General features: G+C 34.9%; 1 protein-coding gene across 7 annotated transcripts in view; it reads right to left on the bottom strand.

Moving 5' to 3' along the window:
• Positions 1-15541, bottom strand: part of TCF12 (transcription factor 12) — a 355331-nt gene that overhangs the window by 175823 nt on the left and 163967 nt on the right. For all 7 annotated transcript variants that reach the window (XM_036241005.1, XM_036241022.1, XM_036241038.1 and 4 more), the window contains one exon: positions 7863-7965. In XM_036241005.1, coding sequence (XP_036096898.1) covers positions 7863-7965 — 103 coding nt within the window. The remainder of the gene's footprint in view (positions 1-7862; positions 7966-15541) is intronic.

Raw genomic sequence — 15541 nt, 5'->3', positions numbered from 1 at the left:
CTAGTACTAATTTTTCACTTTAAAAGAGATTCCAGTGAACGGGGAGTACCAGTTGCACCTCCCCCTATGTCCATTACAATCATATATTTCTCAACACTCCCAAATTGAGAACCACTGAGATAAGAGCCTACCCAGCTCAAATATTCTAGGAGAATTTTAGTATTTAAACATTTATGTTTAATAGTCAGAAAACCTATAATAAACAATAGAAGCATCACTATACCCATGAGCAATGAATCTGAATTGTTACCACATAGAGTAGCATAATCTGATAATGCTGCTCTAGGACTTTTCCTAACTAAAATAGTGCTCCAAATTCTCAACTGTATGTCATGGTGTGATTCTGAGATTATACACATCTAAGAAAACTGTAAAATTTACAAAAATTCCTTCTAAAAAAATCATTCTTTTATTCTCTGTTAACCAAGCAGCCAAAGCCCTTTGTCCCATACAGGAAGCCCTCAGAATATCCTGAGTTCACCTTCACTTGCCTAGAATTAGACAAACACAATGGGGAGATTCAAGAAAGAACCACTTATCAGATCTATGCCACTCACCCTGTATAAAACTGTGAAGATCAGTAAAGACTGCTGTTGATCATGAAGCATATACACACAAGTGATGATAAACAAATAGCTTGAAAAAACAAAAATAGAGGTGGTCCTCCCTTTATGAGTCCCTAGAGTTACAGGTTTACAAGGATACAGAGTTAAGCCAGTGTTGCGATCTTGTAAAAATATTCACTTATGACCAGAAAACTTAAAAAAAATCCCACTGAAATATCCCTCACAAAGAGTGTGGCTATCTCAGGCCAGAGTCAATGGAGTTTTTGTTTAATCTTTTGCTAAATATCCCATAATACAAAGCAAATGCAAAAGAAATCCACTGCCAGCTGACTATCATGCAAGAGACTAAAAGTTTCATGAACCACTTGCAAGTTATGTTAAAGAACCATTTAATCAAACACAAAAGCTACCAAAAGATTTAGAGCTAGCTATGTTAGTCAGTTAATAGCTGAAGAGAAAATCAACAAGGTCCAAATGTGATGTAAAAGAGATTTCTATATTGCCATATAATTTTCTGAAGAGAAAAATACCAAAAATCAACAATTATTTCATTCTTTGTTCACTTTAGACCTAGTAATGTTATTGTTTGTTTTGTCAATATTACTTTATAATTTTAGTTATTTGAATTTTCAAAATAAAAGCCCCAATTGAACATTCTTTTCCCATCTTCTGAAATCTAGGCATCTCTTTCAAGGAATTCTATGCCCTGGCTGGTTTTGCTCAGTGGTTAGAGGGTCGGCCAGTGGTCCAAAGAAACCTGGGTTCGGTTCCCGCTAAGGGCATGTGCCTCGGTTGCAGCTTGTCCCCAGCCCTGCTTGGGTCGTGCAGGTGGCAGCTACTCAATGTGTCCCTTTCACATCGATATTTCTCTCTGTCTCCTTCTCTCTCCCACTCTACCTGAACAAAAAAAAAAAAAGGAAAAATGTCCTCAGGTGAGGATAAAAACAACAAAAATAAGAAATTCTAAGTAATTCTTTTAAGTAATTCACTACATGAGTAATTACTTAGATAAAAGGGATCTAGGTCTACAAAGGCACACCCTTAAATTTCTGAAACCTATTTCAAAGTGGGGCATTAGTACTAGTTTGGTTCCTCCCAGACTGGATAGGAAAGAAGTAATTAGGCTCATCTCGGGCTTCAAAAGAATCGTTGTCAAAAGCCATTTTAACCATGGAAAGAGGCTGCTTTTCAAGGGTATGGGCATAGAAAGGGATGATGTTGCCAGCAACAGAGTGTTATAAATAAAATACATATTTTCATTGAAAGAAACATTCCTAACCATGAAGAAATAATGTATCCTGTAATATTTAGAACAACTTGGAAAGGCTGAAGAATCTAGAAGTAGAGAGGAAGAGAGAACACTGTACCCCTACCCCTACCCCTTCCCACTTCTCAAATCTCTCAGCCCCATTTGCTGCTCCAGTTTTATCTCATTCTCTCAACAAACACTTTTAAAGAGAAAGGGGGACCTGATGACATGGTTTGAACCCCTGGATCCACTATGCCTAGAAACAATCTATTCCTAGACATCTGGGATATGTAAGTCAATAAATATCAATTTTTGTTGAACATAATTTCTCTTTGCTTGTAAGAAAAATTTCTGACCAATACACTAGATTAAATGCTACTCTATAATAAAATTTTCCCTGATTATTTCTGGTTGTGCCTTATCTTAATCTCTTCTGAATTTCTATAAGAATTTTTTTTTGTATCACTCATATACTACCAACTATACTAATTAGTGAAATTACTTCCCTACTACACTAAAATAGCCAAGACTTTAAGCAGACCGAATCTTATTCACCTTTATATTATGCCACACAGTATTTCACAGTTAAGGGCAGAATAAAGGGATGAATGGGTACCTGAAGGAGAAGAAGGAAGGTACTCAACAATTCAGACTGGTCTAAGCAGAAGCAAGAGGGAACAAAGATATAGGAGCTATAATGTAGAAAAAGAGCAAATAAACGAATGGTCGAACATGAGAGGTAAAATGAGGGGAAAATGCCATATAGTAGAAAGGGGATGTGATCTAAATTAGAATCAAGAGGGTTGGCATGTTTCCTAATTAACTACTCATTTCATTTTCCCAGGTTTGGTTTCTCTAATATTAACTAAGTCTCTCACTCAAGTTTCTCCCACTTGAGTGTCATCACTCAAGTGTCATCATTTTGTTTTTGTAAGCAGCCAAAGATCAGAGAATGCAGATCAATAAATATATAACTCATATCCTTTCTTGAGACTCGAGGTTATTTAATAAAATGCTGGAGAAAGTATGAAGACCCGTATGAAACACTGTAAAACACTAAGCCATACTGCTTCCCCCCTAAGCACAATCATAATAATTTTCATCATCTCATCTAGTGAAAAAATTTAACGTACATCAAAGTTAGAGATCTTCTGAGGGCAGAATTCTACTGTGTTTTGATACTTTAAAAATGGTGATTCTACATTTTTTGTAACTCTAGAAGACTTCTGGATTAGACATAAATTACAGTGCAGGCAGGATCAAATATACAAAAAAGTTTTCTCTGATATTAGATTGTCTGAAATACCGAACACATATGAGAAAAGTATACTTGGGTTTAAATACACAGACAATGACAGAAACCAGTTAATCCACAATGAAATTAAAATAAAATGTAGTAGCTGCTACCAAAGAGGCACTTTAGACTCTGAGGTAGAAAGAAGGGTAGGACTGAGCAAACAGACTTCAACAGAGATGGAAGGACAGAGAGCTGGTTTATTCAGAAGTCAAATACTTATAAACAGAGGTTTAACATAACATACTCGAACAACTGAACCCAAACTGTTAAATCAGCTAAGATGCCTAAAATGAGTTATAAAAATATATACAGCAATATTATTAACATTGTGTTACTTTACATTTCAGAGAACTTTCGTGTATTATCTTTCATTTTTCTCTTAAAATAACTTACAAGCATTTTCCAGTGAGTGCTCCATGGAAAACCAGCTCTTCAGAGGCTAATGATCCTTTTTATAGAAACACTCTGTACGTCATATGAATCTGGGATGTGATGGGCTAAACAAAGTTAACGATGCTTTTTTCTTCTTTTTTTTCCCCAGAGTCTTTAATATTCTAAAGTACGTTCTGAATCTTTTAAGAGGGAGCATGTAATATACAATGTTTTCCAAAGTTGTGTCACTACAGAACCTTTTTCTCATGGTCATCTCTCAAGACCAGTGTCTCCATAATTATAGTTTAATGGTTTAGAAAAAAGGTGCTTAATGGAAAGAACACTGGACTAGACGATAGGAGACATGGGTTTGATACTCAGTTTTGCCAATTACTGGCTTTGTAACATCAGGAAGAACAATTTTCCTATGCCTTGGTTTTATCATTTACAAAGCAGCAATTATAAGTCTAGTTGCAGCCTTTTTCAGGGTTGAAAATATCAAGATACATTGGATTATAAAATTCTAGAGCCCCAGAAGATCTTTGAGACTACCAGCAATACTCTGAGAGAGAAGTAAAGGTTATTAAAATCCAGATCACCTAACTCTCAGCCCTGCATTTTTTCTTATACCACCAACACTTTGTTAATGTTTTCACTCTTTAAAAGATAAAATATTAACAAAAATCTCTAGAGACAAAATGGATCTCAGAAATAAAACGCAACTGAAAGTCTCAGGAAAAAAAGGAAAATTGAAGGTAATCTCATCTTAAGTTTCCCATTGACAACTCATGCACACACAGCCTAAATAACTAAAGCTTTGATAAACATGGAGGGGTAGAAAGATAAGACTAATTCATTCCACAATCAATTGAGAACTGAAGAAAGGCAATTCTATGAAATAATTCATTTCTATGTCCAATTAATAAACTGGCCCTATCATCATCAAAAATACATCTAATCAACAACAGGTAAAGGAAAGCACATATTACTGAAGTTAACAAGGGGACCAAGGGTAGTGAAATAGAACAAAGCTCGAAAAGGCTAGAAAAAGATAAGACTATTTGGTGATACTGCTGCAATTCACTGCTATTGTCAAAGCTTTGCAGTTTTACTATAATAGAGAACTGTTTGATGCTAATTACTTAGTGATGTTCCAAGAGATGTACTTATTTCAACTTGAAACATAAGAAAAGCCTTTTTTTTCATATTGACAAATCAACTGGATAATTCTGGAATTCATTAAAAAGGAACTCTAACCGATCTAACATAATAGCTTTACTTATGGTATAAAACACTTCAAAATATCTAAATGAATATAGAAAGGCATGTTTCTATGGCAAATTGTTCATTATTGAATCATTATCAACCCTTGTTAGACAAAATCTCTCATTTTTGCAATATGCAAAATCATTAGTGTTTCAGAGCTTCATCATGAAAGATAGTGGCACTTTATAATCCACTATTTCTTCAGGCAAATGTGCTTATGGCTGAACATAATACCAAAAAAATAACATTGCCTAGACATACAATCCCCCCCTTTTAATGGTGTTTTTTTTTAATATGTGGCAGCAATGATGAAATATGTTACAGCTCTCCTATTAACTTTAACTGTTTCTGAGCATTTATCACTCACAGCACCACTCGGAAGTGTCGTCACCTGTTATGATGATTAGGCATCAAACAGTTCCAAATGTTTCTAATACTACCACGATCACATCTCAGTTGTGCTTTAACAATGACAGTTTTTAGCCTGAAACTCTCTTAAATTGTCAATGGTAGAAAAGTAAATCTATCCACTGTAACTCTAGCGAGTGCTATAAACTCACATTTTGAGTATCTAACATTTCAATTACTTCAGCTCACATCAAGTGGAAATGCCTGTTGCTGCGTAACTGCTCTACAATTTAAGAGACATTTATTTCCAAAAGCAAGCTATTGTCCTGCAAACTGCATAGATTAAATTATTAGATACTTCATTTGACCACTTTGTTGAAAATATCCGCCTAATCTTTTCAGAATTACTTTCCCTTTTCTTACAGGTAAATTAACATTTTTAAGATTAGGTTTAAAACTTACAATGAAAATGTATAGCTGACCTTATTAATTGTACATTGCAGTTCAGATGGATGCAGATTTTTTTCACTTGTACTGAAAAGGGATCGACCTGTTTAAAAATCTGAATTTTTTGGTTTTTTTCTCAATTTCAAGACTCATTTTAGATGCTGACTATACACAAAATATGGATGACTATCAGTATTCTAATAATTATCTGTAAACTCAAGAAACCAACAAGCACATGCTCATAATTGCTCCAACTAAAAAAATGCTACCTCAAACTGAATTACGAAAATATTTTTAGTCAACAGCTGCTCAGAGCAAGTGACTGATACATACTTCTTAGAATCCATTTAATTCCCACACTTACCCCACAATTTTAACAGTAATCTTGGCTCAAAGCTGTGCTAATGATACAATTCTACTGCACTTAAGAGTTATCTATGTGAGTTAAGAATAAAGGTAAGAAAAGAAATACTAAAAAAATATATTTTTTTGGTTTTTCACAATTCTGAGTTATAGCCTCAATTAAGAAAGCTTACTTAGTTCAATCTGAAATTACAAAAACAATGACTATAATGTGCTCTGCCACATTTACTATAAATTAAATGCTACTTATGGAAAAGCTATAGTACGAAAGGAAATTATATGAAGTGTCACATCTATTTTACTTTGATGGTAAGCTCAATAGAAAATTTTAAAAATAAATTACAAAGTTTTCCTTGGCTAAATGCAAGTATAATTATTTTGTTCTAAATTTATTAAAGTAAATTTTGACTTTAATCTGGAATGATAATGTATTTAATACTGGGATTTTCATTTGCATTTATGTTGAAACAAACTGTCATTTTAAACACAAGTTTTATTGCTGATTAGATATTTACTCTTATGTCATATTCAAGGATTCTGGCTTTAAAATCCACACTAAAACATCAGACTCTGTTTCCTCAACACTTTATACAGGATAAGGGAAATAAACAAAGACTGTGTAAAGCAAAACCATTTGTTAAAAAATTGCAGACCACCAGGATTTTGGATTTAGATAATCCACTTAGATTAGCATGGCTGTGTCTTAAAAGGACAATTCTAAGATCACAATATAGGTCACGTCCTTAAGAAATAAAGTAATGAAATCAATGTCAACTACACAAAACCTTCCTTATTTACAGGATGCCACCGACAACTAGTAAGACAGACTAAATAAAGCTTTTGTAATATGCTGAGTGTCAGCATAAACAAAAAGGAAAAATGTCATAAAACAGATTCTTCTGAATCAGGTTCTGCAGAAAATAAAATTATCATTAAAAAAAGGTGGCATCCAAACTGATTAAATAAAAAAAGCTTGGGCTTATCATTTCAGATTGAACAGCTATAAACATTCATATGAGAAAGATAAAGGAGAGAAAGGGCTGTTTTGCAGGAAGTAAAGGGGAGATACAGACAATGGTTAACCTTAAAGGTTTTGCCAAAATATAATAATCAGGTTTAGGGGGTAGGTAATATCCTTCCAAGAATCCTTTACCACTTGCAGAACAAAACTTTTAAAATCTCCATATTGCCCTGGCCGGCTTGGCTCAGCGGTTGGAGCATCCACCTGCGGTCCAGAGAGACCCGGGTTCGGTTCCCGCTAAGGGCATGTACCTCGGTTGCAGTTTGTCCCCGGCCCTGGTTGGTCGTGCGGGTGGCAGCCACTCGATGTGTCCCTTTCACATCGATGTTTCTTTCTCTCTCTCTTCCTCTCTCTCCCTCCCACTCTATCTGTACAAAAAATGGAAAAATGTCCTCAGGTGAGGATAAAATAAATAAATTAAAAAAAATAAAATAAAATCTCCAATATCAACCCAAGTGCTTAAAACAATTGCTACAACATCTAAGTGTACTATTAAGTTTTAAGCAAATGGTGCCAAAAGAAAATATTGTCCAATATTAGTAAAATCTGTCTAAAACTACTGCTTTGTCATATTTTTAATTACCACATACAAACAACTGTTAAGACAAATAGTAAATTACAAATGTCTCGGAAGCACTTCTCTGTCCCAAAAGCAGAAAACGTTTTTTGATGTCACAAAAACACTACAAAAATTGACAGCTAAAACATCGCTGCTTTCTTTTCTGATACCAATGACAATACTGCTCTAAGAGAAGGACCCACATTTCTGAATGCTCGCTCCTCAAACTGAGCTGAACAGGAAAGCCCAGATGTCCCTAGGAACTCAGCAACTTTCTTCTAGATATTTACGTGTCCTTCCTGGACAAGGGGATAAAATATGTCTCTAATCAGAGAGGCTTTGTAAAGACTACTTACAAAAAAGTACCAACTTACCCATCAGATTTGAGTTCATGAAAGGTGTTGGGGACAAGCCTTCATGGGCCCCTAATCGACTGTCACTCAAGTGATCACTGTAATGAGGGCTGTCTGTAAAACCCTAGGGGGGAAAAAAAGACCGGAGTGTTAAAGAGATTACTTGGCAGTCCTGTTAATTGAGCATAATCATCTAATTAATATACAGACTTACAAATGGTTATTCCTAACCAAGTTCCGTGTTCATTACTTGAAAAACTAAACAGAAGTGCTTCTTTTATGTTACTTTTAAGGTTTAAAAGTAAACAAAAAAATGTTTCTTTATTGATCTGAAAAAAAAAAAATTTAGCCCTGTGATCTCTACATCTAAGAGGAAAGTTCTATAAATCTTTTTTTTAAAGGATGAATAAAATATACTTCTGAGTTGTACTAAATAATAAAAATGTTCATCTCTATCCTTTCTAACTGCCTCCATACCCTACCAATAAAGGGGTAGGCTATTACAGTTGTCCTTAAAATAACTAAAAACAATCCATAATCAATATACTAGAAATGAATCTTTTCCTAAAGGGCAAACAAATATTTAGCAAAAAAGATCTGTTTATACTCCTTTCAATATTAGTATAACAAGATATACTCTTATAGAAAGTAAGCCATGTAAAAAGGGAAACACATTAAAAATAGCTGATTTAAGTTTTTAAGATTTTGAAAAATGAAACAGCAAACACCATGAAAACAATAAAGCTGATATTATTATTTCACAATAGCGGTCATTAAATCTCTCCTTATAACTTACAACATGTTTTTTTCAAAAGTAAAGCAGAAAAAAGATACTAAAGTTTACAAGTAAAATGTGGATTAAAAGCTCTGTGGATTAAAAGCTCTGTACAAAATCTCTGTGGATTAAAAACTGTTCTGGATCTCAAAATCTTATACATACTAAGTACAGCATCATATACTTATTGATAAAGCTTTGAACCCTAGTTAATTAAAACTACAGATGATACGTAAACTTAAAATAATTTTAGTAAAGATCAGGAAAACTATTAAGAAGCCCGAACAAGAAAGAAAACTGCCTTGGCTCATGGAAACTAGAAACCACCCAGAATCCCCTGGGACTATAAAATCATCAATCACTGAACATTTATCATTAACCCAGACTGCAGGGAAACATTCAAGAAGACATTAATGGGGCTGAAACAGGCCTCACTATCTTTGCAGGCATGCTGTCAGTTCAACCAAAAGGCTAGGAACTGAGGGCTAAATAACTGTCAAATCATTACAATTGCTTACGGATGCATGTCACAAGTCCTTCTGCTGTTCTGTTTGAAAACTCATCTTCTGGGAGTGCTAACTCCCAAATGAATCATTGTTTCATTTTTATCTACTTTAGAATCAATGATACACATGTGACAGACATTCAAGCAGAATCTCAGTGACATTTACAACTTGGTTATGACCACAAGGGTATCCTCTGGTAACCACAACCCCAGTCCCGTCTGTCACAACCACGCACAGCAGAAGCTATATACAAAATACAATGGCTTATAGCTAAGGCCACTCCTTGGAGCTTTTCTATTGTTGCTGCTTAAAACTTAACACTCTTCAAGTGCTAAGTGACATACTGCTATCTCACATACAACTGAGTGTTTCTCTCCTCCACGCCATTCTCACTGCCATTCTTAGGCAAACAGTCAAAGGAAGGTACTGAACCTACAAAACACTCAGTGAAATATTGTTTATCATCATTAAATAATGCTATTACTCAAGAAAAATACCAACAGAAATGCGCCCGCCACATTGTTCACACTGCGTTTGAATACTAAAGCAGTAATAACAGATTAATTTTGTATGCTCTCAGTTCTCTTACTCTTGAAGTACTACAATAAAAAGGTTTTCCTTTTATGACTATAAAAATGAAATCCATTTAATACTTTAACTAATTCTGAAAGCACAAATATAGAAATCAATGTTAAGTTTTGGGGTTTCATCAAATGACTGTACATATACAATGTATTAACTTGAATGATTACATGTAGTAGCATACAGGAATTCTGTCTCTAAGCCCCTGTTAACATTTGCTCAGAGAACACAACAATTATTTTACTACCAACCATACAAAAATAATAGTAAGTATTGTCCCTATCTGTGTGCACCCAAATACTGTCGGGCACAGTACAGAACTTACTACAAGATTATTTCCCAGTCCACTTAAAATCTCATAAAAATTATGAAATTTTATGGGACTGTCATACTGCTCTACAGAGGAGTACATGAACTTTTTTCTTCATGTACAAGCAAGATCTAACATGGATCCTAAATATTTCTTCATAAATAATATACATATAGTATTAAGCAACTATCAAATTTCAGTAAGGTATAATTTTTGCTCACTTAAGATAAACAAATAGAAATTTGAATATTTTTCCCTACACCTCAAAGGTCCACCTGTGTCTATACAATTTTCTTGAAAAGCAATAGCCCAAGAAGAACAACAAAATAGTTCATCCACAGATGCAAACTGATAATGGAGGAAGGACAAAGAAACCAAACTTATAAATGTTTGTTATAGTTTTAGATCTAATATATACAAATCCTCACTTAAAAGACTGGGCCTGGCTACTGTTTGAGATTAATTTTGTCATTTTGTTCCACATAGTAGTATTAGTGATACCCACCCAGGATATAACTTTTGGTGAATCAAGATGAATAGTTACAAAATAATTTACAAACATTTAAATAAGATCACTACAGAACTCATGTTCAAAGAGCTTGTTAACATGTCAACTAGCTGCATGATACCTAAAATAGTGCCTTACAAACTTCAGTGTTTATATAAATTAACTAGAGATCTTGTTAAAATGCAGACTGAGAAGTACAGTAAACCTTCATTTTTCAGACCTTGATTGAACAGACAAAATTTCTGGTCCGTATGTCGTATGTGAAAATTAACACCCTGTTCATTTTTAAATGATTTTAATCAACATTTGCTTATAATCAAATTTACAGGTTTTTTGTGTTATTAATTCACTGTTATTTTTAACAAATTTTTTTTTCAAATAGGCCATATGTTAAAACAAAACACTAGTAATTTCACCTATATAAATATAACATATCTACAACTATAATCTACATATTTAAACTCAAGAGTAACCGCTTGTAAGCAATGTCTGGGAAACGATTAGCAGGTGATCATACTGCATCAAGAGCGGTAACTGGTTCTGTTGTGGTGTGACTTTCTAGAGCAGTTTTAACACCTGTCAGCAGATGTTCCCACATGCACTAGCCCAGCCGTGTGCACGTCTTTACTCTTGGTGACAGGTGAATGAATGCATGCATCTATTAGACCTATCAGTATAAATTTAGATCTATAAATTAAATCTATCGGTATAAATTTAAAATTACTGTAATACATATAGAAAAATGTTCTGTGAAATTAAATTTTACTTATATACTTAATTTTAACTACACAAACATGTCTACATAAGCACAAACAGGTAAACTAACTAATTTGTCAATTTTTAACAAATGCATTCAGAAAACCTACTTTATTATATAACGGACTTTAGTGGGCACCCCCCCTCGTCCGAATTAGCCCATCATATTGAGGTCTTGCCCTGGACGAGTGGCTCAGTGGGTTGGAGTGTCACCCCATACACCAAAAAGGTTGTGGGTTTGATTCCCAGTCAGGACATGTACAATATGTAACTGATTGATGTTTCTCTCTCACACTGATGTTTCTCTCTTTCCCATTCTCTCTAAAATCAATAAAAACATAACTTTGGGTGAGGATTAAAAAAAAAAGAAGTATAAGGTCTTCAGTAGGGCCTTGAGATTTTGCATTTTAACATACAGGTGATGATAATGCTAGATGATAATTTCTAGTAGCAAGAACCTATGAATCTGAAAATAAAGATCACTTTCATATATAGAAAGGAAAAGTTCATATCTAGAAATGTGATAACCAGGTTACAGCTCACCACCCTGAACCATATTAAAACACCAGACGTTTCCAGGCTAAGCATAAATTAGGCAAAAATACCACAGTTAACAAAAAACCTAAAGGAATTAGAATAACAAAATATTTTATGCATATAGTTATGTACTCATCCATGTAGTGTTAAGTACAAGATAGGTGTCAAATACAGCTTTAAAGAAAGAAAAAAAAGTGGGTTATTTTACCCACAGTTTAAACAGCTGACTTTTTAAGTACCACAGAGAGTTAAGCAATGAGAGAATAGATGCCCATAAGTAGAAAAGGCAGAAGAATGCCATAACATAATGCTATATGGGACTGACAGAATAGCAGGGAAGGAAGCAGAATAATGCAGTGACCAGCCAGAATATCAAAGGGCCAGAGAAAACAAAGGAAGGTGACTGAACTGAGGAAGAAATTGGAATGAGGAGAAAGGAACAAAAACCAAGCAAGCAATTATTATGATGGAGCCTAAGCAGATCAGTCAGTGGTACTGATCAATGGATGCTATTTCAATTTTAGAATATAAAGGTTACAAGTAAACCAGCAAAATCATTAAATACAGAGTTATCATGGTGCATATTTTAAATTGACAAAGCGTGACTGTGATAATAAAAGTAATCAAACCTGACCCCCTGAGGCTCTTAATTAAGATCTTGAATTCTATACAATGGTTTTACCATGAAAATAACCATTAATGAAAATGAGATTTTTATACATGAGAGATGATAAACACTACATTATGAAGGATCGATCAATACTACTAGAACCATCTATCATAGTAGCTTCTTAGCCATAGTATGCTACTAACCACAAAAATATTTCCAAGCACACCCTAAAATATTACAGTTCCTAAGTTATAATAAAAATGAAAAGTATTCAAAAGATTAATAACTGATAAAACCAGTTGTTACATAGAGAGATCACAAAACTGTTCAATTTTATACTTAAAATCTGTCTAAATTACAATTTAATTTGCAAACATTGAACATCTATGAATACATAGTATTTTATAAAAGCTTTGACTATTATGAAATGTGTTCTATATAATGCATTTCATACTTTTCTCTATGCTCATTTCATGGTCCAAAATTTAGAAATGTTAATCCCTGCTACAATATGACAACAGACCTGAAGTAATCAATCAAAGCTGCTACCATTTTAAAACTAATTTAAACTGCACATAATCAATCAAATCTTTTGTTCTATCAAAACAAAAGCACTTGGTATTATTTACATAATAGTATTCTCATTTGGTTTGTCTCCTCAAAAATAAAAAATAAAAAACTTTTTTCTTTCATTAAAATTTTTAAAAGCTCATTTAAAAAATGTATTAAACTCAAACAGTAAATAAGGTATAGTCACCAGAAAACCTTCCCAAGTTGAGAACAGATTAATGGTGTTTCTAACCTATGTTGCTATTTCTTTGTATGAAAACCACTGCCTATTTTAAAATATTCTTTCCAATTATTTTCAAGTTAAAAAGTGTGTGTATGGTGGGAAAGGCTCTTTCAATAAAGATCTACTTTCTCAGAAAAGCTTTTCCTGACCCTAGCAAGACCAAACTGAGTGAAATCATTCTGACCTCCCACAGCAGCAAGTATTTCCATCATATCACTGCTCACACTTACTGAAATTACCTATTTAATCATCCATTTAAATTATACCATAATTATCTGTTATAATTGCACAGTACAGTGTAGTGGATAAATGTGGAATTTTTGAAGCCCAACTGGCAGATCTGAATTCCGTCTTTACCACACACTAGCTAGGTGATTTGGGACAGCATAATCTTTTTTGCACCAGTTTCCTTAGATGTAAATTAGGGATAATAATAATACTACCAAAATTTCACAGGCTGTCGTAAGCATTATGTGAGGAAATATATGTAGCAATTTAAATAAAAAGTGCCCGGCACATAGTAAGTGGTAGCCATTATTAGTATCATCTGTTAGATATTGCTATATCTTACAAATTCTGACAAGGCAGGGGCTGCGTTTTTGTTTTTGTTTTTGTTTTTTCAGTTACATCCTCAGAACAATGACTGCCACATACATAGCAGGTGCTCAATAAATAACGGATGGGAGGTTTCACTGCTAAATCTTTACACTGCTGAAGGGCTTTAGATATTGTAAAGATTCAATCAGTTCATCCACAGAACACCCAATAACTAGCAGGAAGAAGGCTGAAAAGTCACTAGCTTTTCTAACTGGACTGAACAAATAACCACAGAATGTTGGTATTCAAAGAGCCTCAAGACTGTACAACTATTGAAATCCTATACCTTCTAAGTGGTCAAAGCCAGAAGAATCAGACAAAAGCCATAAACTATCAGAAAGCTCTCAATGAGGCCTAAATATAAAAGAGTGGTCACACCTCAAAGAGAAGTAAAATGGAAATAAAAATAAGTAGAAGTAACAAATGAAGTCTAAACGAGAAAAAAAGTCCTTTATTACATGTCTTATTTTCTCCTATGATAAATAACCAAAATAAATGTTTAGATAAATAAGGTTATATTTTTTAAACAAATCCTTGAATGTGATTGTCTTTCTCAGTTAAATAAACTTATGAAAAAGACAACTAGGAGAAAACTTGAGTTCCAAAATGGCAGCAGATTAGGTGGAGCTTTAGTGACCTTCTCCCAGGACCAAACTAGAAATACAACTAAAATATAAAAAAATCTTCCTGAATAACCAACTAAAAACTAGCTGAAGAAAAGCCTTATAACCAAGGACTTAAAGAGGAAGCCATCTCAATACTGGTAGGAAGTATGGAGGCATGAGAGGGTTGGTTGAGCTCCCACAGACAGCAGCTAAAGTTCCAGAGGGATCTCTCAGCTGGAGGAAATCCCCCTAAAAAGTCTAGGGTCTTGACCCCAAACCAGGCTTCCCAGGCCTGAGCACCAGAACTGAGAAAGATGCCCACATAACACTTGGCTGTGAAAAGCAGTGGGGTTTCTGTCTGCCAGATAAAGACAGCTACAAATGCAGTTACTCTATTAAAGGGCCAAAGCACATTTTATTTGCAGCCACTCACCTTGGGCTCTGGCAGAGGGAGGGCAGAGTAGCTAGAGCTATGTGAGGAGAGTTGGGAATTGATGGGAGAGAGCTGAGCGAACAGTCACCTGGATCCCTGTGCTGAGTCATTCCCCCATCTTTCTCAGGTTGACCTTTCCCATTGACACAGCTTTAGCCTGGAAGGAAAGCAATAGCCCCACCCTTTGAAATCCCTCTTGCCCAACCCTGTGGAGCTTATGCCCTGATTACAGTTGGAGGCTCATTAAGTGACTGAGACTAACAGTCAGCCTGCAGGCAGTGGCGCATCCCTAGGTGCTTTGAGTCTCTGCCTGACCTGCTCCTAGGCCTGGGGCTAATAAAAGCAGACTTTGGTGCACAGCTTGGTACTTTCCACATGCACCCAGACCCAGTAGAGGGAGCCACAAGCTAGGGATCACTGATAGCTCCAAACAGGTTGCTGTGGGCCAAGCAAAGACAGTGTCTGAGTCCCTCTGAAGAGGCCCAGAACCAGTACACCTGCTGGGCAGCTTTACACAACAACAGAGCAGGATCCCATAAGCTTCACAAGCAGCATATCCACAGGGAGATATTGGCACATACCAAACCCCACTGAGGTGAAATTCTGTTTTATATGATCAGCACCTGCACAAAAACTGTATGCTGTGTTGCGGGGGGAAGGGGGGGGTGGTGTTGAGCCTCACTGTCAG

The sequence above is a fragment of the Molossus molossus genome, unplaced genomic scaffold (assembly GCF_014108415.1).
Source record: "Molossus molossus isolate mMolMol1 unplaced genomic scaffold, mMolMol1.p scaffold_m16_p_1, whole genome shotgun sequence".
In the NCBI taxonomy this organism is placed as follows: domain Eukaryota; kingdom Metazoa; phylum Chordata; class Mammalia; order Chiroptera; family Molossidae; genus Molossus; species Molossus molossus.
The sequence above is the reverse complement of the archived record's forward strand: the minus strand, read 5'-3'. Positions and strand labels throughout refer to the sequence as shown.